At 39.0% G+C, this 25614-nt stretch overlaps 1 protein-coding gene across 1 annotated transcript in view; it reads left to right on the forward strand.

Annotated features, from left to right (window-relative positions):
- The window catches only part of sdk2b (sidekick cell adhesion molecule 2b), a 226377-nt gene extending 201529 nt beyond the window's left edge, over nt 1–24848 (forward strand). The window contains exons 32-45 of the mRNA XM_079477253.1: nt 460–530; nt 1169–1304; nt 1838–1894; nt 3710–3811; nt 3897–4012; nt 4486–4672; nt 5736–5873; nt 7130–7291; nt 7418–7543; nt 8307–8471; nt 8564–8704; nt 10169–10307; nt 14339–14468; nt 23077–24848. Of these exons, the coding sequence (XP_079333379.1) occupies nt 460–530; nt 1169–1304; nt 1838–1894; nt 3710–3811; nt 3897–4012; nt 4486–4672; nt 5736–5873; nt 7130–7291; nt 7418–7543; nt 8307–8471; nt 8564–8704; nt 10169–10307; nt 14339–14468; nt 23077–23487 (2081 nt within the window). The 3' untranslated portion in view covers nt 23488–24848. The remainder of the gene's footprint in view (nt 1–459; nt 531–1168; nt 1305–1837; nt 1895–3709; nt 3812–3896; nt 4013–4485; nt 4673–5735; nt 5874–7129; nt 7292–7417; nt 7544–8306; nt 8472–8563; nt 8705–10168; nt 10308–14338; nt 14469–23076) is intronic.
- The last annotated feature ends 766 nt before the right edge of the window (nt 24849–25614 follow it).

Here is a 25614-nt window from a genome sequence, read left to right on the forward strand (position 1 = left end):
TACTGTTTTTGTAAACAGTTTTTGTTTGGGTTCAGTTTATATTGTGACTGCATCAGTTATGCTCAGGCAGCCACTATAAAGCCAGTTTATTCTGTACACGATCTCACGAACTGACCATTATACAGCACATAGATTCTATTCTGCTTTTATAAGAGAGAGCTGTTTTATATCCACAATAGCAGCCAAGCTTTTACAGCAAACCCAGGTGATGCTATTGTATCCCAGCGATGATGTCATTGCTGGAGGCAGTGGAGAAGATGAGGTCATCCAGTATCTCTGGTTGCTATGAGACTCATTTGTACTGCTGCAACTTTAGTATAGTTGGCGGGTCTAGCAATGAAGGCTTTTGAGTGTTTGTGTACCGAAAGACATTGCAACTTAAAAGACAATATCAATATCGTTGACAAAGACCCGACTTTATATCTGTCCTTTTCCATTTGTATACGTTTCTCTCTCCAGCACCAGATGAAGCTCCTTCCATCCTCTCTGTCACGCCACACACAACAACCTCAGTTCTGATTTGCTGGCAGGTAAGCGGGCGGGACTTTGCTCTTTTTTTCTTTTCACACATCCCACCAGACAATGCTATCAATCATCTGCTTGTAATAACAGAGCAAGAAGACGAAGCATGTATGTTAAACACATGCTCTCAGAGTCACCCCTGAATAACAGTTCGACAGGCGCCAGGTTCAGGGTTTTATCTATGGAGGTGGAAAACAGGCCAGTGAATGGGTTCCTCCCCCTGAACGCTTTCATTCATGCTATAATAAGGGGAATTCCTCTAACTTGCCTGAACGATCATAACACTTTAGAATTGGTGAAAGACAGGTTTTTTTGTTGATCGTTTTGGTTTTTCGGTGCAAACCTAGACATCTTCCCTTTGGCTTAGGCAACATACGTCAAAATTGTAGAGGATGTTGATGCTAAGGCATCACAAAGTGTGATTTAATCCCATCCACAAATCACACAGCAAAGCTGAAAGGTCATATCTGTGCAGTCATATTTAACATCCATATATTCTGTCCTTGTTACTCTTGAAAACTGTAAACATTTATTTAAGTGAATTCTGACATCAACTTTTTGTGCCGGAGGCAGATGCACACGTGATGAACTTTGATGACAATGTTGATGATGCGGTGATGACATTTGCATATCCTGTCATTCTCAGCCCCCTCCTGAGGAGAAAATAAACGGGATTCTGCTGGGCTTCCGTATCCGGTACCGGGAGCTTCTTTACGACCGGCTCCGGAGTTTCAGTGTCCACCCCATCAGCAGCGCTTCAGCCGGATGGACAGAACTCACCTGTAAGCAGAACATCATACTGTACAAGCGATGTGTACTATGAACTTTTGGAAAAAACAAAGCTTACTTTGGGTACTTTGAAAGCCTTTGTTATAGGCTTTTAATTTCAAGAATAAAATCTAATCAATCTAATGATATGACTAATAAAAAATATGCTTAGACTAATAAATGTTTTATATGTGTATTTTCATAATTAATGATTTTAATATCACTTATATATACAGTAAATTGCATATATTATAATGTATTATATATAATAATAATATTATATCCAATAAAATATAATATATAGAATATTAGAATAAAAACGTCAGACAAGTGCATGTAAATTTAATAGATTTTTATATATACGGTGAGGTTTTAGGCCACCACCAGCTTTGTTGTTTTAGCGTGATGAGAGTAATAAAAAATTCAGAACAGAACATTGTTAATCTAATCTAAATCTTATACTTTTAAGTTTTAGTTTCTGTATTTATTTAGTTTTTCTGTACAATTGATTCATCTTCATTATTGTCTTCTTCTTGCTCTCCCGCAGCTCCGTACAGCATGCGAAACATCAGTGATTCATCTCTCACTCAGTATGAACTGGACAGTAAGTCACTTCCTTTTTCTTCATACAGTTTCATTCTCAGTCCATAAAACTTGACAGGCAATGACAGGCAAAGCCTTTCCTAAGAGTAGATAATATGCAGTGTCTATGACCCCTATGTTTTGACTGTCTGCTATCAGCGAGCGTGTTCTCACCTCACTGCTCAAGGCTGTGAAGAACGGCAGAAATACATGTAAAGGGTCATAACGCAGGTTTAAAATGAAGGACGAACACCTGCAACCTTCATTAAGTTTATTTTTAAGATTAAAGTGGTTAATTTTTATCTTTTCAGTCCATTTCACCAGCGAATGCGATTGTTTTTGGTGTGAATCTACAGTAGTTGTGCTTCAGGCTCCTCCTCTTTCTTGCAATCTCCTCCCTTTCCCACCCCTGTTCCCTCCCACTTTGCTGTCTCTTTTGAAAAACGTTTTTATTGGCCGTTTTATTATTTTTATTATTTTATTGTGAAGAACCGTGGCTGAAATAGGGTTTTCGTGATATCTGAAAGGCTCAGTCTGGATCTGTCTGGTTAATTTCGGCTGTTGACGGTTTCAGGAAGAGCAGTGTGAGTTCAGATAGAGATAACCACATAGGCGGAGTTTGACATTCGAGCCAGGGGGGGCAAAAAAAAAGTCATTGTAGCAGCTGGGACCTGGGCTATCAATTGGGGAACACAGCCCTAACACATATGGACACAACAAACATGCTAAATAAACACATATATGTATTTTTAACCCAAAGAAGAAGAAAAAACAGTACAACAATACAATCATTCTTTTAGTAAACAGGTAAGCCACTTGACTGCATCGCATCTTCGGACACAATTAGGATCAACGCAATAAAATGCGGACCACTTTTGTTAAAATATTATCTTCAACCAAAACGAAAAGATTTTTAAAGTTTTTCTTTCCTTTTTTCAAAACACATTGTGGCAATGAGAGCGATTAAAAAACAACTTATATTTCGCATTTTGTTGTACTTCATGAAACATTTAAAACATTTTGAGACAAGGGGAAAAAATAAAAAAGACGCCATGTGAGAGGCTACAGTATGCATAGATACAAAATTGCCTTTCTCTTATAAGTGTGACAAGACGGAACATTTTCAACTGACAGTCACACAATACTCCCCACTTTTAATTTTTATATCAGTGGGACCCCCGTCCCCATCCCTCAAAAGACAGCATATTGAAAGCAGTGTGTTGAGTTTAAAGCAGTTATTTGGCAGAGAAATCAAATTTACAGACCTAGACATTGTCCAGACTAGTGCAACAGTAATTTTCGTTTTTTGCGTCCAGCATATGCGTCGATAATGGTCTCAGGTGAGAGCTTGGCCGTAATGTCGCTTTCGATGTGAAGGATCGCAAGAGAGGAAAACCTGGCTGCTCCCATCGTCAACTGCAGCCAGTTCCTTATCCTTATTTAAGATATTTATAATATATAATTTTTTTAAAGAATGCAATTATTTTTTTTGTTGAAACAATGCAATTACCCGTTTCAGTTGCCAGGGGGGCAATGCTCCCCCTGCCCCCCCGCAAACTCCGCGCATGGATAACCAGACTGACTCATCTCCTTATTTTACTCTGACCAAAAACACAAAGTTTTACACAATTCCTATGGTTCACGAAACAAAAACGAACCACACAATTGAACTTATATTTAACAAATAAATAGTTGTCTTTTCTAGATTGCAGTTTACAGTTACAAAACATTCAAATAACTATTGAGCAAATGAGGTCAAACTGTGAGTTGTGTTATAATTCGCCAGGAAACATTTATGAGGAATGAAAATTGCAAGTTTCATGTTTTTACATTGTAGATCTACTGAAACACAAGCGCTATGAAATCAGAATGAGCGTGTACAACGCTGTGGGTGAGGGTCCAACCAGTTCACCGCAGGAAGTCTTTGTGGGTGAAGCAGGTAAATCTTTTATGAACTACTCTTTGTTTATAAATCGCTTTCATGTCCATTTTTCTCTGTTTCAATTTTTTAATCCCTCCCACAGTTCCAACTGCCCCGCCTCAAAATGTGGTCATCCAATCAGCTACAGCAACACAATTTGATGTGACGTGGGACCCGCCTCCACTGGAGACCCAGAATGGAGATATTCAGGGTTATAAGGTCAGAGTCTGACGAACATTTAAAAACGGTTTTAAATGTCATTTTGGTGCATATTCTCGTATTTTTATAATTGTGCATATTGTGTTTTTTTGTACATACGCACAGTGATAGTTCACCCAAAAATAAAAAAAAACGTCATCATTCAACCCGACGTCGTTCAAAACCCGTATGTCTCTTTCCTTTGTGTAACTTAAAAGAAGATATTTTGAGAAATGTCTCAGTGGGTTTGTGTCCATGAAAGGGGGGCCGATGTATTGATCTTCAAAATATCTTCTTTTGCGTTCTGCAGAAATTTTGAAATGACACAAAGGTGGGTAAATGATGAAAGAATTTTCATTTTTTGATGAACTATCCCTTGACTGGGGGAGATGTGGGTTAAATTCACATTTATCTTTAGTTTTTGTTAGTCCTTGTAAGTCTAACACATATGCGAAACACTAATACGAGCGGGATTTATTTGTTTACCTCTGCAGATCTTCTTTTGGGAATATCAACGTAAAAACGAGACGGAGAAACTCCGCACTCTCTTCCTGCCCGAGGGAATCGTGAAGCTCAAGAATCTAACTGGCTACACCACTTACATGATAAGCGTTGCTGCTTTCAATGCAGCTGGGGACGGCCCTCGCAGCCCCCCGACCAGAGCACGAACGCAACAAGCTGGTGAGGAACCTTTACCCAGTTGCCTTGTTATCAGCATAGATAAGACGAAGATGCTGGTTCCGGCTCTTGTTTTAGGAACATGATTTTACTGGACGGCCGTTACTGTGATGACTCATGCTAAGATAACTGTCATTTGCACATTTTAACTTGTTAGATGTTGCAGTCCATAGTATTTCAGATGTAGTGAGACCACCTAGAGTTAACAATCTATGAGTAACATTAAAACAACACAAAAGCATTTTGTGCATTTTGGAAAGTCTATATTTATTTCTAGTCACACGGGCAAATTTTCCCAATTGATATTAAAATGTTAGTCCACTCAAAAATGAAAATTCTGTCATCATTTACTGGCCCTCAAGATCTTGACCCACATTGACTCTCATATTTGGAAAATGTTATATTATTTTGAATAGGAAAGCAAACACTTCTAGGACACTTTTGACTACCATTGTATTCTTTCCTACTATGGAAGTTAATGGGGCGAAATCTATCCGGTTATAAGCATTCTTCCATATCTTTCTCTGTGTTCATCAAAACAAATACATTTATACAGATTTGGAACAACTCGAAGGGGAGTAAATGGTGAGAGAATTTTCATTTTTGGGTGAAGTCCCTTTAAAGACGCCAATTATTTTACAGACAACACAGTCGGTCAGAGGTTTGGAATGATGGAAACTCTTTGAAATTATTTATTTGTCCAAACATTTCTGGAATGTGAGCCATTGCCAAGATACATCACAAAACCCAATAAGTTCCACCCGTGGTTTGAAAAAAGCTATTTCAGAAAGCCATGACTGAAAATGATTTTGCCTCATGCTGATCTAAGAAGTACAGGCGTTACAAAAAATCTTCGTTGGTTTTACACTGGCTGCGACACCATAGTTTTTTAAGCAGAATGTTATGTATGTACCTATTTTATCAAAAATAAAATACAGGAAGTAATAGAGCTGTTTTAAGTTCCTTGATGAAAGGGAATTTCAGGAGAGGTAGACAGACAGATGCGTAATGAAGCTTCAATGCTGTCTTTATCCTTATCTTTGTCCATCATTTTTTCCTCTTTCAGCTCCCAGTGCTCCCGGTTTCATCCATTTCAGCGAGCTCACCACCACGTCCGTCAACGTCTCCTGGGGCGAGCCGGTTTTTCCCAATGGCATCATCGAGGGCTACAGACTAATCTACGAGCCCTGCATGCCTGTTGATGGTCAGTGTTTCTCTCATTTTTACTATATAAATTATGTAATGGTTAAAGACCATCAGTTATCTGATGGGATTCATTTGTTTATAACATTTAGATAATTTTGTTAGATTTGTTCATAGATTTAATTCATTAGTTCAACTACTAGTACTACAAGATAAATACATTTCATACGTTTTACTCACACGGCTAGTTATTCACAGAATAGTGTGTGAATGTGTGTTTGTGTGTGCTGGGTGTACATTTGCGGGGTGTAAGAGGGCACATGGGGTCACCTCCGATTCAAACCCAGTCTCACGGCAGTTCGTGGCATACTGTAAAATTTAGAAATTTGTACATTTGGAATCTGTTCATGCGTGTTCATGGACACGGATATCCCCATTTTTTTGTGTCAGTGAGCAAAACCTTTTTTAATGTCACTCAGCACGACTTTCAATACACAGACTGCGTGTGTATTTACATTTATATATATATATAAACTGAATATTTTAGGATGTGGCTGACTAACAGCTTACATCACTCCATACCCTAAGATCATTGCGGCAAGGGCTCATTTAGCTAAAAACGCGAGTTACACAAGGTGGCAAAACAACTGTGAATGACTCCCCTAACCCCGCCCCTAAACCTAACGTCACAGGGACAAACATACCAATGAGATCGTAGGAAATTGGAATTTACATGAATGAGCCACCTTGTAAAATAGGCATGAATTCCCATCAGATTGCGTTGATATATATGTACACATATGAAAGATACCGTGTTTTATAATAAAAAGGGGACATTTTTGTCAGTAAACACAAATTAATATATTACAGTTTTTGACAATTTCACGAGTTCCTTTGTTGTGTCGTTTATTCATATTTACAAAGGCAATGTTAAAAAATCAATCAGGACCCAAAATTGACTTTTTACCCAAAGTGGTTGAACTAGAAAATTCACACATCACAACTGTTTACGTTTCATCGCATTGGGTCTTTACACATGATCAGTTCCGTTGGCACATCGTTCCAGCCCTATTCTTAATAAAGTTACCTCGCCAATCATTTATTTACATTTAGGCATTTGGCTAATGCTTTTATCCATAGCATCTTACAGAGCATCTTACAAACTGAGAGTTAGCGTACAATAACAAGAGCTTGATGCCCTCCGTGTATGTGTGAGCGTGTACGTGTAGAGCTCTTGTTGCCTGAACTAAACGCAGTGTGTTTGTCTAGAGTCCTCAGTGGCCTGTGTCGACTGTCTTCACTCCCCCTCCCCCCCAGGCGTCAGTAAGATCGTGACGGTGGACGTGAAGGGAAACGCCCCCTTGTGGCTGAAAATCAAAGACCTGGCTGACGGCGTCACGTACAACTACCGCATCCGTGCCAAAACCTTCACCTACGGCCCAGAAGTGGAGGCCAACATCACCACGGGACCTGGAGAAGGTTCGTCTGTATACCTGTATCTAGACAAGAGAAAATCATTTCTTGTTATAGGAGGTTTTTTTTAAATGCTTATAGCACATCATGGTTTTAAAGTAATGAGCAATGCATTTTCTTCTTTGTGATAAGGAGCCCCAGGCCCTCCTGGTGAACCCTTCATCTCTCGATATGGCTCTGCCCTCACCATCCACTGGGCCAATGGGGATCCTGGACGGGCACCCATCACACGCTACGTCATTGAGGCCAGACCCTCAGGTGAGATTTTTGAAGGAATGAAGAGACATTTTATACGTCTCGGCCAGGTAAAAAGTCGCTGGTGGCATCTTGTGTCACACGACAGAGATTTATGGATGTGATCTTTTGCTAATCAGATTACCTCCATGACTAAAGAGCAGCCCTTAGTCCCAAATGTAAGAAGAGAGAATCATCTGGTAGAGGTGCAGATGGGACTCATTTAAGAAACTGTGTGTGTTTCAAAGACGTATCCCAACTGTCTTTGTATTCGGTTGGAGCACACTTGCTGGAATATTAGGTTGCCGTAAAGAGACTGCACTGTTATATCTATACCAGGCCTGGCATGTGTTGATCTGCACAAACCATTTCTGCAGACACTTTGGGTTCCCGGTAGTGCGTTTAAAACGTTAGACGAAGCTGAAATGAATTGTAATGTATTGCCAAGATCGTCCAGTGAATATGAAACTGTGTTTGATGAGGTTTCGCCTGCGGATTAATAGTTCTGTGAGTTGCTTATTAACTTATTACCTTATTCATAAGTGAACGTTCTGAAAGGGACTGCTCACCCCAAATAAAATCTTCATGAATTGTCATGTCGTTCAAAACCTGAATATGATGTATTTTTTAAAATGTCTAAGTGGTTTTGTGTCCATATAGTAGAAGTCAACGGGAGGCAATACTGTTTGGTTACCGACCGATTCATGGGACATAGAGGTTATAAAATATGTACAGTAGACCATATTGCAATGAATGACTGTTTTTCCTTTCTAAAACTAATAATCAGATGAAGGCTTATGGGACATCTTAATCAAGGACATTCCCAAGGAAGTGACATCATACACCTTCAACATGGATATCTTGAAACAGGGAATCAGCTATGACTTCCGGGTCATCGGGGTGAATGACTATGGGTATGGCTCTCCCAGCCAACCCTCCCCATCCATATCAGGTTAGTTCAAACGCTCAAGGTGGTCTTTAATTTAGGTAGACAGATTAGATGTGTCAATTCTTCAAATGATCAATGCATGTCTTCACGTCCAGCTCAAAAGGTGGCTCCATTCTATGAGGAATGGTGGTTTCTGGTGGTGGTGGCTCTGGTTGGTCTTATATTCATCCTGCTTCTAGTTTTCATTCTCATCATCAGAGGCCAAAGCAAGAAATATGCCAAAAAATCAGACTCAGGTATGGTCCGTCTGTCTTTCTACCTGCTTGTCTGTCTATCTGTCGTTGTGTCCATTTGACTGCTATAGGTTTGTCTTTTTGTTGTGGATGTCTGTCTGTATATCTCTATTTGGTTGTCTGTCTCTCTGTCTGTATACATTTCTGTCTGCCTGTGACCGCTTGTGGCTGTCTGTCTATCTGTCTTGACTGTATCTAGTCCTTTTGTGTATCTATATAGCTGTCTGTTTGTCGGTCTGTTTGCAGCTGTCTGTCTTTCTGTTTCTGAATGCTTGTTTAAGCTTTCTCACTGTCTATTTATGAATCTGTCTGATTGCATCTGTCTGTCTTTGTATCAGTCTGTATGTTTGTTTGTCTGTTTATCTATCTATCTGTCTGTATGTCTGCCTATTTGTCTGCATCTGTCTATTTTACCTGTTTATCTGTCTGGTTGTCTATCTGTGTGTGTGTCCTTATATCTGTCTGTCTGTATCTTTCTATGTTTGCATCTGTAATGAACAAGGCAGTGACGTAATTGTTAATGAGTATCAGCTGCGCGTTGCACCGGTCTTGCACCTCTCATGGAGGAGCTCAGGGAGCATAAAACTACCAGCGATAGGGGGGTATGACGAGAGATGCGAGACCGGTGCAACGCGCACCTCTCACTCATTATCAGTCGCGTCACCGGCCTCGGCCGTCCACTCACGGCTCTCGTCTTATCTATTTGTCTGGTGTATCTGAACAGTATGTTTTTCTATCTGTCTGCATCAGTCTGTTGTGTCTGTCTGTCTTTAGTGTCTGTTAGTGTTTATGTTATCTATGCTAGATCATGAAATAAGTGAGTCTTCTGGACTGATGTAGTATTATTGCAGCTGTGACATCATCAGTTTGGTATGTGTGTGTGTTCAGCATTTCTGAACTGAATGCACCGACCACAATAGCGTGGCAGGGCAGAGCGTCCATGTGGGTCACTACATGCACTGAGGGAGTACGAGAGGCCTAGTTTTCTCACACAAGCACCCTTCTTCTCTAACACACACAGCACTTTCTCATAACAACACCTGCCGGCCCAACACTGTGTTTTGTTAACAATGTGTTTTCCCAAACAGTTAAGTGACATTGAAAGCCAATATTTATCAGTTTTTCTTTTATACTGTAGGCTTCTTACACGAATATTTTGACCTCGAGTCAGTGAATTGGTTGAGATTGTGAGCCTTATTTAGTTACTCAAAATAGATACCTGATACGGTACAGTAGCTTAATGCGTTTTGAAGGAAAAGTTCAACCTGAAATGTTGTCATCTGACTTAGATCATGTGGTTTGTGGTGAGTTTTGTTGATCCACTTGTTATGATCAGTTCTGAACACATTTCTAATCCATTAATGAAGTTAGACGTAAAGCACGTTTGATAGTTTGTTGTGATCTGGTTATTTGTTTATTGAATGTGGCCAGAATGTGGTCACATACAGAATCTATATCCACATACAGGCAACAACTCAAACTGCAACGCGCTAACACATGGTGAGATGGTCAGCCTGGACGAGAGTCGCTTCCCTGCCCTGGAACTCAACAATCGACGGCTGTCCGTCAAAAATTCCTTCTGCCGCAAAAATGGTGTCTACACTAGGTGAGTCTTTCTTTATTTATTTCTTTCTTATTCACCTCACTCTCATTCTTTCCATCTCTGTTCATTCCTTTTTCGTTCATTGATTTACGGTGGCCCACTAGTGCACAGCGAAACGAAATTTTAAAAGCAAATATAAGTTCACAATACAACGCAATCAATCCACAACACAACGGAATAAAGCCACAACACAATAGAAAAAAGCCACAACGCAATCAAGCCACAACACAACGGAATAAAGCCACAGCGCAATCAAGCCACAACACAATGGAATAAAGCCACAACACAATAGAAAAAAGCCACAACGCAATCAAGCCACAACACAATGGAATAAACCCTCAACACAACGGAATAAAGCCACAACACAATAGAAAAAAGCCACAATGCAATCAAGCCACAACACAACGGAATATAACTCGATTAATTTGTGTTGTGGCTTTATTCCGTTGTGTTGGGACTCGATTCATTTGTGTTGTGACTTTATTCCGTTGTGTTGTGACTCGATTCATTTGTGTTGTGGCTTTATTCTGTTGTGTTGTGGCTTTATTCCGTTGTGTTGTGGCTTTATTCCGTTGTGTTGTGGCTTTATTCCGTTGTGTTGTGGCTTTATTGCATTGTGTTGTGGCTTTATTATGTTGTGTTGTGGCTTTATTATGTCGTGTTGTGAACCTATATTTGCTTTTTAATTTTGTTTTGCTGTGCACTAGTGGGCCACCGTATTGATTGCCTATTTTACATTTAATAATCACTGCAGGGATTTTAGAGGTTTGGTTTTCTCAACAGATTTTCGGCTTTCTGCGTTTTATGCCAACATCACATGCTGAGCTTTACATTATGACTGGAACACAAAAAAGTCTCAATTCAAGCACAACAATGGTTGTTACTCAGCGCTTTGTCTGAAAAACAAGTTACTTTGAAGGGTTATTTTGGAGTTTTGTAGTAAGCTACATGGTCTTATTTTGTTCTTTGTCTTTGCACATACTGTACAGAAGTCTTTTAAACGTCCATTATGTTTCAACCACTTGCCAGTAAAGAAGCAAAAAATAGCCGTCATCCGTTTCATTCATCATGGAAAGACTAATGGAATTGCCAAACAACTATCTTCGTCAGACCATACTTTCCATCATGAAACTCAGTATAAAAGTCTTTGACGTGTCGCAGGATAAGTGAAATAACATAATATGGATTCTGCCAAATGTCTTTCTGAAATGTAATTGTAATAAAATATGTATAATTTATATTTATTTTAAAACATTCCTAACAATGCTATATTTTAATTTATTGTCTATTAGTTTATATTATTTTTTATCCAACTAGATTACCTACACACTAAAGTTTAATACTTTTAGGCAATGCTAGTATTCATCGCCTTATTAGGCTAAATTAATCTGTAAATTAAACATTAGTTTACTAATAAACTAAAATCCTTTAAAATTGTGTTTGCTCGCCCTTTAAGAAGGAAACGGGGGTGTCGAGTCAATCCCATCAACAATCAGGTAGAGAAATCTGTCCCGTTATCACTTCTTGGTTCTTATCTTCCACTTTCATTCGGCCTGGGTCACCTTGAGATGGATCAAAGGTCTCCTGGTCTTTGAGAGGATGCCAGGGCTCTTTCCTCTGGCTGGAGATTAAGGGAAAGGTGTAAAAGGAATGCACAGATGAGGTTTCTGAAGTCTTTGGCGCTGTGAAAAGTAAATGAAGAACAACTCTTACAGAGCGGGACGGTGATAGAAGTTGAAAATACCCCAACAGGGCCGGTTTAAGTTAGTTCAAGCATGCTATTTTGCAGTTATAACCTCAATAGTTTTATGAAATATAATAGCTCATGTTACACAATATACTCACTGTTTGAAGGACTATGGTCTTTCTTCAGCATCTGTTATTGGCCTGTCTGCGGTTCCTCAATCAAAACCCAGTATTGTGGTAACTTACCTCACCAACGTTGAAAGCAACATATTGACATATTTTCTGTTTTTACTTTAGCAATGCACCAAGTTGTGTATTGAGTACAGCGCCGCCGCTCCCACCACGCGAATCACGCGCTGTGCGTAGGGCACCAAGTGCTGAGGGGGCACCAAAAATAGCCTTATGGAAATGTTCTTGTTTTTAAATCTAATATTATTTCATTAGGCTATAGAAATAGTATTAGGCAGGGACATTTTGATCTGCACTCACTGTTACGTTCAAATGACATTTCTTTATCATTTGAGTTGTATCAGATTTGCACTTTTTGTGTTTATGTATATTAAAGTGAGTCACTATTTGCTGCATCTACACAGGAAGACGACATCATCCTCATATCTCATTTTTTTCTGTTAAGGTCACTCTATAGGGATTGTGAGTTATTTACAGAAATTTCACAGTATATATATTTTATTAATTTGTTAAATTAATTGTAATTAATCTTAATAATTGTCAAAGCCTTTAAACAGATAATGAATTGCCATAATGGCAATTATTTAATAGACAATAAATCATTAGCCAAGTTTCATCATCATGCCAGCCCAGTAGCTGACCAGGCATGTTTATAACACATACAGATAACAGTCAGCACATTCTGCACGTCACACACACACACACACACACACACACACACACACAGTTATACTATCCGTACACTGGGTGCAGTGTTTGGAAACGTGACAGCAGTTGGATGTGCAGAAACAGAGGGATCTGTCTAAAGATGTATTCATTATCTGAATGAGGTAAACACAGGGTTAGAGGTTACATCACCCTCTCCAGCTGTTTCGTCTCAGTCCTGAGTCCCACCCATAGCCAAGAAAATCAGATGCCTCAAATAGTGCTTATGTTTGCGTAGACGTATTTGCATTTAAAGATGTAAATCTTTGACACCATTCTATCTCTAAGAGATAATTCACCTAAAAACACAAATTCTGACATAGTTCATTTACACTCGTGTCATTCAAAACTTTTTTCTGAGGTGCACAAAAGAAAATATTTTAAGAAATGTCTCTGTGGTTTTGTGTCTATACAATGAAAGTCAATGGGGGCCAGTTTTGTTTGGTTATTCTGTAAAATTTGTGTTCTGCAAAAAAGTGATAATGTTGAATTTTCATTTGTAGAGTAAACAGTGTATTTGTGTGGCTTTTTGCTCTCTGTATGTTAACATTTGATTCATTTGTGTCTATTTATTTACTAAGAACATTTCTGACGAAGTTGATTCATAAATGGGATTCCACACATTAATTCAGTAAATGGCATGTGAATGCAGATTCACAGATAGCCGTGCATTTATAGAGAGAAGCGCAAACATTTCTTACACAAACAAACAGCAGACATCAGCACAAAACAGATGTTATGTGGATGTTGGGTTTGTTTTGGCACGATACAGCATCAGAGGTTAATGATTCTCAAAACTGTATTGGACAGCAGAATCCAATGTATTTCTAAGCTGAAAACAACATTCAGCATGTATTTGATGTCCAATAGAAAAAACTGAATTTATTGATCTATCTGCTCCATTGTGCTGCGCAAGTTTAAAATGTTTCCAAATCAGTACAATGCAGCTTTGTGTATAACCTGCTCGATTGATCTTTTCAGGAAGGAAAAGTGCAGACAGTAAAAGGAGATTTGTCTTTTTACAGTTGACATATAAACCTGAATTGAAAATATATTTTTATTCCTGCTATCCAGCAATGGTCCATAGAGGTCTATGCAGAAACCCCTCTGGGCTGGCATCTCACGGTGGTCTCATGATGCTCATAAAGAATCTCCACTAATACAGACACACACTGTACCTCATTCACCCAACAAAGAGACAAGTGTCTCCAGTCAGAGTTACTGAGTAGCCTACTCGAGTCATGAATATAACTTATTTTATTCATTGCTGTGTCCTTTTTAACATTCCAAAATCACATTCTCTGACATTTTAATCATATTTATACTTTTTATATGATTTTTGTTGTTGTTGTGACAATTGTTTCCAAGTGATTCCAGTCATTACACAACACACCGGCCCTGTTGGTGTAATAGAATACTATAAAATAAATTCTGACACCATCTCTTTTCCTCAGGTCTCCTCCTCGGCCCAGTCCAGGTAGCCTTCACTACTCAGACGAGGACGTCAGCACCAAATACAACGACCTGATCCCAGCGGAGAGCAGCAGTCTCACAGAGAAACCCTCAGAGATCTCAGATTCACAGGTAACAAATGTTCTGACACGTGAGGTTATCGGTCTGTACGGTGTCTGCTTAAAGGGATAGTTCACTCAAAGATTCTGTAATCATTTAAGCACCCTCAGGTTGTTTCAAACCTATATAAACGCCTTCGTTTTGTTAAACACAGAGAAATATATTTGTAAGAATTTGTGACAATATCCTCTGCCATAGTATATTTAGCATATATTTGGCATAGCATATTGTGTTGTTCCGTTGAACACAAAGAGAGATATTTGAGAGAATATATGAACACAAACAGTTCTGGGGCACCATTAGATTTCCTACAATGTCACAAATATCAATGTTCAAATATCTTTCTCTGTTCATCAGAAAACAGGTGTGAAATGACACGAGGGTGAGCAAATGATGACAGATTTTTATTTATCACTTTCAAAACAAACTTTTGACATCACATAGGATCGAATTAAATTGTACTCTGTGTTTCTGCTTTGGGCATGGCTAAACCATTTAGATCTATTTACAGTATTTTGACAGTTTTTATGTTGAAATAATAAAAATAATCATTTAATAGTCTTTTGTTAAACTATTGATTAACTTTATTATTTTTATACTTTTTTAAATTATTTTTATTTTTTATATTGATAATGACAATGATAATATTGTTGACGATGATGATTTATAATTATTTATTTATTTTGCTTTGTACTATATTTTCCAAGTAGCCCGAGCACATTGACTGTCTAATTTAATTATACGTAAATTGTACATACTGTATATCTAAAATTACATTGGCAACAAAGTCCTGTTGTTTCTAAGAACATCTTTTTGTAGAAAAGGTGAGAGAGAATACTGCTGTTGTTTTTATTTGCATGTCACCATGACAGATCTCCCAAAGTACACTCGCGTGACCCCAAACAAAAGTTCTTAATTTCATATCTCCTCAGTCTTCACTGTCATCTGCTAACCACCTTCCCGACCGCTGGCATCTGTCCGGCTGTGCCTCGTGCTCGGGAACAGACCGCCTCCTGTTCCCGCTGCACACCGTGCCTCAGTCGGGTGTCATCGCCGTCAGGCAGGGCGAAGAGAGAAGCCTGAATGTCTCTCAGAAGTTTTATTGAGCGGATCACTCCAGGCTATTGCACATCCATTGAGCTGTCTCTATAAGAGCCAGAGCTGCCGCTGCGACATATAAGGCTGTCATTGTTCATGACCAGAAAAAGAAGTCCTAAAGAGGACTTAAATTCTGTCGACAAGGCAACCAACCTGAGCTCCTCTGTGGCCAGGACTGTGCTTGAATTGAGGCGTGGGAGAAAAATGAGATGTTAGACAGGTACAATTCAGTGTAGTCTTATATGCGTCTGTGTGTGCGAGTATGTTGGATGGAAATGCACTTACAAAGTCATTTTTCAGTCTGATTTAAGTTGCTTTTGGTTTTTCTTGAAAGAAAAACGCAGGCGTCGCGGCTGCAGCAAGCAGCGGGATCATACAGGCAGTCTTCCATAACAAAGAATCTCTGTGTTAACTGGCCGTCTCACAGTCATGTCAGCATCTCAGTGTAAATACTGGAATATTCATAACGGAGATAGCTCTTGGAAGTTCCTGCTGATGGAGATTGTTTGTCTAAATCACTCTTCATTTATTGTGGAAGTTCAGTGTCTTTCCGGATGCCCCACAGACTTCCATTAAGAGTTTGTGACAGCTTGCCACAAATACTCTCACTTAAGGGTGACAATAATTGCACACAGATGGACAGATTCAAGCCCAAAGTGTATCCACAAAGTGAATCGCATTCTTCAAACTCTTAAAAATGTTATTACAGCCTTACTTTAAACGAACTAAGAAGGCCTTCTTAAAAGTTTTCTTAAGTTCTCCTGGGTATTCCTTTTAACAAGTATACTTAAAGGAATCATTTACCCAAAAAATGGTCTCCATTGACTTTCCATAGTTGGAATAAAAATGTATCTACTCAAGTAAATGCGGACCATTTTTTGGTGAACTATTCCTTTAAGTATATATTTATTAAGCATACTTTGTCATAATTATACTATAATATAATAGTATGTTGTTAGTAAACTATTTGGATTGTAAATTGGCTCACTTTTTAGTTCATAAAGGTATACTTTTAAGTAGTCAGTAATAGTAGTCAAGGACAGATTATGACTTTGATGTGGAATGGGCACAGACGTTTCAAAGGCCCCCTGACATCACCTATTTTACGAGAACAGTGTTCCACCTATGCCCACATACACAGGACTTAAGAGCGGTTCGTACTGAATGCCTCTTTGCATCGAAAAACACATGACACGGCGTCAGGAAAGGTTTAAAAGATCGCAGCGCAAACCCAGAGGGTCTCGTGGCACTCTTTTGATAACCGACATTGCCACATCATGCCATCTTGCTATTGTAAACAAAAGCTTACGAATCTTCGGATTGGTCAACTGCTGCGGAACTGACATTGTTGAGCGCCGCCTGTGTGTAAAAATTACAATTATTTCAACTCGACACAGTGTATTCAAACCATGGCGCTTATGTGAGAGATGCTGCAAAAAGAGCGAGATGCAGACATAAACACATCCGTCTAGACGAGAGCGTGTTTACATAGAAAAACTGTATAAAAGTAGTTCAGCAGAATAGAAAAGCAACACATATTGGTTTATTCATATTTCGCAGTACACAACACCTAAATAAAGCTTCTCACCTCTCCAACTCATACTTCGTGGGAATAGGCTTATTCCTTGCATAATTTACATTTCTACAAAAAACCAACGCATTTAACGTTATCTTAATAAAAACGTTTATTTTAACTTAGCTGAGAGGTATCTTTCGTGATTTTGTCAGAGAAAATACTTCCACAACATAATCCAAGTCCAGCTGTCTCACAAGACTGCATTCAATGGCCACTAAAGACAGCGTACCGAGATGTCTTTGACATCTGTGCTTTTAAACTCATTTTTTTTTATTTTGCCTTCTACATGTGACTTCTGCACGCTTATATTAGGATACACAATGTTTTTTTACTCACCTCTAGATGTCCCTCTCAACAGCGCGGAATGTTTAGGATTATTTATTTGATTTATGCGCTACGGTTAACACTTCACAACTGCAAAAATAAGCCCTTCATTTCACAGTATATAGCGCTATTGTATTGAGCAAATAAAATAAATAAAACATTTACACATATTGAATTTACCAGGGACCCCTGCTAGTCTAGTGCCCCGGGCACGCACATGCCCAGCAGGCCCGTGGGTTAATCCGTCCCTGGTAGTAGTGAGGACACAACTAGTTTACAAAAAGCCTCTAGCACTACCCAGGTAAAAGAAGTGCACTACAAAATTAGGGATGCACTGATCCTAAGCTCATGTACTCGTACTCTTAAAAATGCGCCGATACCTCATGTGTCAGAACTGACTGAAATGTGTTCTGAATTTTGCTTTGAAAGTTTGTGAAAACCACATAATATGATGTATTTTTTCATAATGTTTAAAAGTTTAAGGTATTGTTTATAATTTTGAAACCATTTTATTTATTACTCTCACTTTTTTTAATGTGAAGCCATCGGTACAGGCATCGCTATTGGCGAGTACCACAAAACAAATATCGGTACTCTTTATCCGATTCAAATTAACTGATTAAAATCTTTAATTTTAAACCCTACTTAAAATGATTTGTTTTTACACATTATATTGAATTAAATACAAAAAACTGTGCCGTGACACACCGCGGATACAAAGGACACCATGAGTACAACAACTTTTTAGATTATTACAATCAAATTGAATGTGTGATGATAGAGCACTTTTTTGTACAGTTTTGTTTATGAAAGTACACTGTACAAGCACACGTGCAGTCAGTAAACTACTAGTTAAGTTGTTTTTATACCATATTATTAGTAATTTTAAGGATATTTCTGAAAAGTACAAAGTACACTGTGTCAATGAAGTACTGTATACTTTCTTGTGTTTAATTAGAAGCATACTAACAGCATACTTCTTCTTCGTAAGGACAAGCAGGCACATATAATAGTAATGCCAGTCAGATGACTCAATGCCTCTGCTTGCTTTGTACTTCCGACCTCCTGCTGTGCTCGATATTCTTGCAGCTCTGGAATATGAGATGCACACACACACACGCACCGCTTCAGTTAATCCCGTGCCACTATATGCTCCCTCTTTCTGTCTCTCTGTCCGTCTTTGTAAAGTTATGACTAGCGGAGGATCATCATGTATGACACTATGAATCACACTGGCCTTAAAATCTAAATCGTATTATTTGTGTTAAATCTTTAAGGCGTTCTGTTAGGATTTGACATAGAGATCCATCAACACATCGACAGTGTCACAGTATCTGTCGAAGAAAGAAAGTGTCCCGTTACCTTGTGTGAAAAGAATTGTCAGGCCCTTTTTCTCTCTAAGGGATCATATAGGGTCGGTGTTTGAATGTAGGTCCACAAACGAAGTGTAGTTTGAGACACCAGAAAGGCAAAGGATGCAAACCAGGATTTTCCAGATAAGATTGTTTCGTCCGACTTCGTCTCCCTGCTGGAGATTATCCTTTCCATGAGAAGTACCAGTGAGATCCCATCACAATGTGTGTAAGGCTTTTATTCTCTTATCATCAGCATTTTGTTCTCCCTATGCTGTTCCAGTTGCTTCCGTTGTTGACCTCATCTGTAAGTCGCTTTGGAAAAAAGCGTCTGCTTAATGACTAAATGTAAATTTTGTCTTGAGCCGGACATGATGTTTAAAATGTGAAGTATCTTTTTTTATCCTTGAGGAGTTCTTCTACCCTCAGTTTATGGTAATGATTTTATAGCTGATGACCTCTAATTGGATTATTTTCATACCGTGGTTGTCTTTACACAGAGGTATTTCGATTTTTCGTGTCAAACATTACACTATTTTATTTCTTATGAAAATACTAAAAGCGCTTTGTGTCTAGGTGAACAGCAGAGGAGTGGATAAATACACAAATTTCGCGAGTTTGGGTCACCGCGCTCTGTGTCTTTGTGACATGTTATGATGACCACACAGAAACACACAGTGAGGTCAGAAAAAGCTTTCAAAGCTGAATCAGTCTGATTCATGTTGGTATGACTGGAATGTCTCAAGGGGCTTAAGCTGTAAGGCTGCTGTTTTACAATCCTGTCCAAAAGAAATATCTAGGGCTCCGTTAAAAGCTGTGTGATTCTTTTACATTTAGTCATTTAGCAGATGCAACTTCAGGGAGAATTCAGGGAGCAATGAGCGATATGTCATAAAAGAGCAATAGTACGATAGGTGCTAATACAAAGTTACTAGTTTCAACAAAAGCTAGAACAATACCTGTTGAGAGAAAAGGGTTAGTGTACGTTTTTTTATTTTATTTGTTTCATTTGTCTGTCAAGTATTCACAGAAGAGATGGGTTTTAAGTAGTTTTTTGAAGGTTGTGAGAGATTATGAAGAACGTTCCACCAGGTAGGAGTTGTGAAGGAGAATGAGCGATTTAATGCCCTTATGAGAATGCCCTTTTATTTAATACTTGGGAAAACAAAAGATGCCAAAGTCAAATTTTCATGAGATTTCATGAAGAAGCCTCTCGGGCAGGATAGCTATGGCTGTTGGGTGTTTAGGGGGTTATGGGGCTGGTTTGGGGAAAACCGATTTTCTCTGTGGAATTTGAGTCGGAGGCATATGCATCACATGTGATGTTGCAATAATGGGAGACTGGACCAATCAGGGCATTGTCAATGTTTTTTTTTGCTATAACAGATAAAAGACCAACTTGAACTTTTGAAGGTAATGAAAAGACGTAATACTATTCCGGTATCTGTAGGTATCTGAGTATTTTACTTTGTAAAAATGACTTCTTAACATTGTAAAGCAGTGGTCGCCGACCCATCGATCGCTCAGACATTCCCTGTTGATACCTAAAGTAGGCTAATAGAGAAATATATTGTGCCTGATTAATGTTCAGTTCCCTCTTTCTCTTCATTCAGTGGTTGTATGTTTTTGAGTTCTGCATGGATCTTTTCATGTCTGTGAAAATAATGATGAGTATTTAATGCGACTGTTATCATAATGGAATTATGCTTAGGGCACCAAAATGGCTAGCAGCGGCCCTGACTGTGAGAGTAAATTCGACCTTTTTTAAAACTGGCGATTTTCCTGTGCAGTAATATACAGTATGCTGACACCCTAGTGAAAAAAAGCTCTTGGACAGTGTGAAAGTACGTCAGTAACTGAGTTGAAAGCAAACAGTGAACAAAGAATCAAGCCATTCTGAGAGTACCTGAATTGGAAATTCTCAGATTCTGAATTTCTGGTGAGAAAGCAGAGGCAGTGTTGAGAGTCATGATGTGAATTTACCAAACTCAAAGCCTTTTTCATCATGTTTCTGTTTCACTTGTTGGCACTTGGTGCTTTAGGATGGTTCTGTGGTCAACTCCATCAGCAGCACTACAAGTTTGAGACGGATACTGTACTTTTGTCAAAGTGAGGAGAGGCTAGTTGTTGTAAATGTGGTTTGGTGAAATGGATATTAATGGACACCAGTGATGGAGTTTAAATAGTGTTATATAGTTGTCTGTTGTTATAGTAGTTCCTGAAGTTTTAAAGAACATGTTGACATGTTGCTCATTACCCTTACAAAAAGTATCTAATGCAATATAAATATACCATGATGCAACTATGGTAATATATTGTGTTTTATGGATTCTACTTTGCTGATGATACCATGGTATTTTTTTAAAGTTTATGTAAATGTATTCTTATGGCTAGATGTACCTATCAGTAAAAATGAAATTACAACATGAATAACATTTAACGTTCTTAAACATTTTAATCTGCAGGTGTAAAATGAAGAAATGGAAAGATTTTCCACTTTATCCGGGTCATTTAAACACAAATTTTCAATGTGCAAAATAATGACGTCCACTAGGGCTTGGTATCGATTCTGATGTTCCGATTCGATTCCGATTCACAAGCTCTCGATATACCAAACACAATTTCACAAAATTAGCTGTAAAGAGATTTATATGAACCGCTGCCTTCAATGTGAAGGTGATGTTAAATTTGACATCACACCCGCATCCGCCATGTTAGTTAAGCAATGAATGAACGATATCCTCCCTGTTTTAATATCTACGGTTGTAAAAATGAAAGTGACATCTAGTAGCAATAACTTTTAAGTTAATGAATGTTCAGTGCTTACGTAAATACGAAAGAAACAAATCTATTCACAGCTTTTCAGAATCGATATCGAATCAACCGCATTTAAAACAACTATAAATTGTTTTGTTTTTTTTGCCCAGCCCTTACGTCCACCATATTATAGTTTTCAGATTTCCATTTGTTTCCTTCACCACCCTTTTCAAGTCATGCTGGGGTGACATACCAATGCATGCATATAAATTCTGTAATTTGTGTACACATTCCTGTTTCTGACGCTCGATTCTTAGAAAAGTACATTACCAACGCAAAAATGTTCTGGGTTGAATTGGGAACACACATGCTTATGAAATGTATAGCCTACCTTGAATGATTTGGATGAAAGCGTCTAATGTATATGTAAATGTGTATTTGACTGACATTTTTATGCTGATAATATAATTTGTAATAAAATTATGCATACATGCTAAATAGAGTTGAACATCACTAATGTGGACCTCACTGTATATCCAAGTACCATGATATGATCATCTGAACCATGCTACAACCACAGTACTTTTAGTAAGGGTACTGTACCATTTTTCTGCCCCTTGTGATATAACTTATGGTGTAAGGCCCCTACTGTACTGCTTTAAACCCCATGTCTCTGTTTACCTCTAGGAGGCGCTTGTTTTCTCCTTTAAGACTGGGGGCCTCCAAACTCTTCCAACTCAATGGGTGAGGACATGAATTGTGCATTGATTGACAGGAAGTTGCTTCCTAGTGCTTGTCCATTCCAGTCCTTTCCAATAGGTCCATAAACTGTCAATACCCCACCATATGGTGACCCTTATAACAAGAAATCGAAATGCAGCGTGTGATTGGTTCCAGTAGGTACGGCGCTAGCTTTGGAGGTATTGAGGTTCCATTAGCAATAGATTCCTTCGTTGTGCTTGTCTTTTCCTTTTTTGTTTTAGAAATGCAAGTTTTTACTTGCAATAAGTGTGGTTTAGTACGTGTGTACAAATCTGATGTTTTGGGGGAGAAATTTGGTATTTTAGTGTAGGAAGAAGTGAAATTATGAGTGGAATATTGTTCTGGATTGTTAGACCACCTTGTTTGGACTAAGAGTTGTAGCCACAGAGGGTCTTGTCTTTCTTCTCAAATAAAAGTTAAAATTTTTATTATAGTTTTAATAAAGTTTTCCAATTAATCACTTTTTAAGTTTTTCAAACAAAGTTTTATTAAACTCGTGTCTGTCGGTCTTGATTTTGGATCTTTATTAACCTTTATTGACATTACGAAGGCTACACAGTGCTTTTTTGCAGTGTTTTTATTGAGAATGATATAGCTAAATGATGGACATTTATCATTTTTAGCGCAACCTCTGGTTGTATAGATTACACCTGGACACCTTTTCAAGTCATATTTTCCTCATTAAAAATTTAAGAATGTGAAAACAATTAATTCTCAATCACAATTCTTTCATTCTCTCTCTCCCTCTCAGGGAAGCGATAGCGAGTACGAGGTGGACCCCAACCGACAGAAGACCCATTCATTCGTGAACCACTACATCAGCGATCCCACCTACTACAACTCCTGGCGTAGGCAGCAGAAGGGAATCTCTCGAGTGCAGGCCTACAACTACACCGAGTCTGAGTCCGGAGAGCCCGAACAACACAGCGCCCCTCCACCTCCTCTGCCCCCGCTGCCCCCGTTCCCGCCGCAGCTCAGCTCACCCACCCCTCAGAGCCAGCCTCAGACTGGCAGTCTCTTTAGACCCAAGGGCAGCCGGACTCCCACACCCTCCCAGCAGAGCTCCAACCCGCCCAGCCAGCATGGCACACTTTATCGGCCCCCCAGCAGCTTGGCCCCAGAATCTCGGGCACCCATCGCTGGCTTCTCCTCTTTTGTTTGATGGAATCAAAGTATCGGTACGACGAAGTGACAAAGGAAGGAGGATCTCTCACTTTTCCAAAGTCTGGCCAATATCACGTCTACAGAAGAACGACGACAAACGTCAGCCATCGACATTTGTGCTTTATTTGGCATTGCAAGCTATTTGATTTTTTAACTCTTTCTTTGTGCTGTGACATGCAAAAAACAGTATTGTTTTATTTTCTTCGCTTGCGTGTGGTTTTCACAGACAATCACTTCAGATGTTCTTTTATTTCTGGGGTTTTTTGCGCTGCCTGAGCAAACTGCATGACTTGGATTGTTTTTTTCGGTTTGCCTTTGTTAATATTTCACCATCAAATGAGTTGCTGGACGAATGCACCAACACGTGCAAAATAAACAAGAAACAATAAGGCCTGTCTGCCTGGGAGAAAAACATGACTGCCAATGGTGGTTAATGTCAATCGAGTGCTTTGAGATTTTTACTGTGGTGTTTTTGTTCTCAGACACGCTACAAAGTACTGCAGCGATTACAAAGTTCATTCTGATCTTGCGACTTCAAGACGGCGGTGTGATAAAGGCCTGTTTGCACTTAGCACATGCTTGAGATCTTGGAGAGCCACATCATTGATGTCACAGGTCGATTTTCACCAGTGCTCTGAAAAAGGCCAAAGGCCACATTAAGTGCTTCACGCTTATCTGTGTTTTGAATGGGGTTTTTTCCCGCAGGTGAAATGTAGGTTGTGTTTGAGATTGCGAGCACGAGTATATTTTACACACAAAGCTGTTAGATCAAAGGCCAAATATGAGTGTCTCATTGACTGCTATTTCTCTGAATGAAGCATTCTGAGTCGTCAGTGTTTGCAGCGGGTGTGTGTTTGAAGGGGCGGGGTCGTTTGTTGCTCCTTTTGATTTGACTCTATGATGTCACCCTGAGCTTCAGGTTGTACGAACTGTAACATTGGACACGGACTTCGAAAGACACCACTGAATACACAAGAGCCTCTCGGCAGTACCCGAGGATTCGTTTCTCACAAGTACCACCATCTTCATGGCATTTTCACATGGATTCTGTGATGATCCGGCAAGATGTGATCTCATAAGCCCATAACGTGTCAGAGATAACACAAGTAAGCACTTTGGATGACATGGATTATTCACCACTTTGCTTTGACGTATTCAAAGTTACAGAAGAAAATGGACTAAGGGACCCAACGTGAAGCCAGCAGTGAACTACATGGCACTTGCACAGCTTATTTTTGTGGTTTAATGATGTCGTTTGCTTCTTTTCTGTGAAGTGATTTTACTGTATGTATAAACAAGGTCGATCACACGCTCAGTCTGCCTGAACACGGTATATTCCCAAATAAATGGTTTTCTGCTAAAGTTATTGGCTTGAACATTGACGAATGGTCTTCTGAGAAGGAAACGCGTATGGGACGTAGTGGAGGGAGTGGGGAGGGAGTAAATCTAAGTGAGAATACCCATGAAAGAGAATCTACGGTACAAAAGCTGAGGTGTGCGGGTCCTCGTGCATACTGAGGTGGCCACATATCAACAATATCAACATTAAATGTCACATTATTTGTTGTTTTCGCATTAAAAAATTAAATTTATCAAAGTGATTTTGGTTATATGCTTAACATTAGGATTGTTTACAGTATTTATCAGGCTAAATTACAAGCTTTATTAAATAAAGTGAGAATAAGGGATTTAGAGTGCCACTTGCATAGTCCAGTAATGTGTGGGCTACTGTGATTTTACCTTGTAGGACCTACCGTGTTACAGATCCGGAGCCTTGCTGTTGAATATGGTTGTTTACGTTCTGTAATGTGTCAAAACTCGGTTCATAATGAAACACTTGCAACTTGCATTGTCGTTATAGATTTCAGTATTTGCGTAACGTTCTGCTCCTTCAGGCAATTTCAAAAGAATCCAACTGAGCTGGTTTGACCCACCTCATGAACAAGTTTGAAGCTAGCTTACTTAATAATAACAAAAACAGTTTAACGGGACTGACGTTTGAAGGTAACGGTTTGACCCCATTTAGTGCCGCAACAATCCAGAATTCATGTTGATGGTGAACAAGAAACATGTTTTCCAAAACGTGTGATTATAATTTTTATAATTTGAGTGTTTGTATATCTAT

This window comes from Barbatula barbatula (assembly GCF_947034865.1).
Source record: "Barbatula barbatula genome assembly, chromosome: 16".
NCBI lineage: Eukaryota > Metazoa > Chordata > Actinopteri > Cypriniformes > Nemacheilidae > Barbatula > Barbatula barbatula.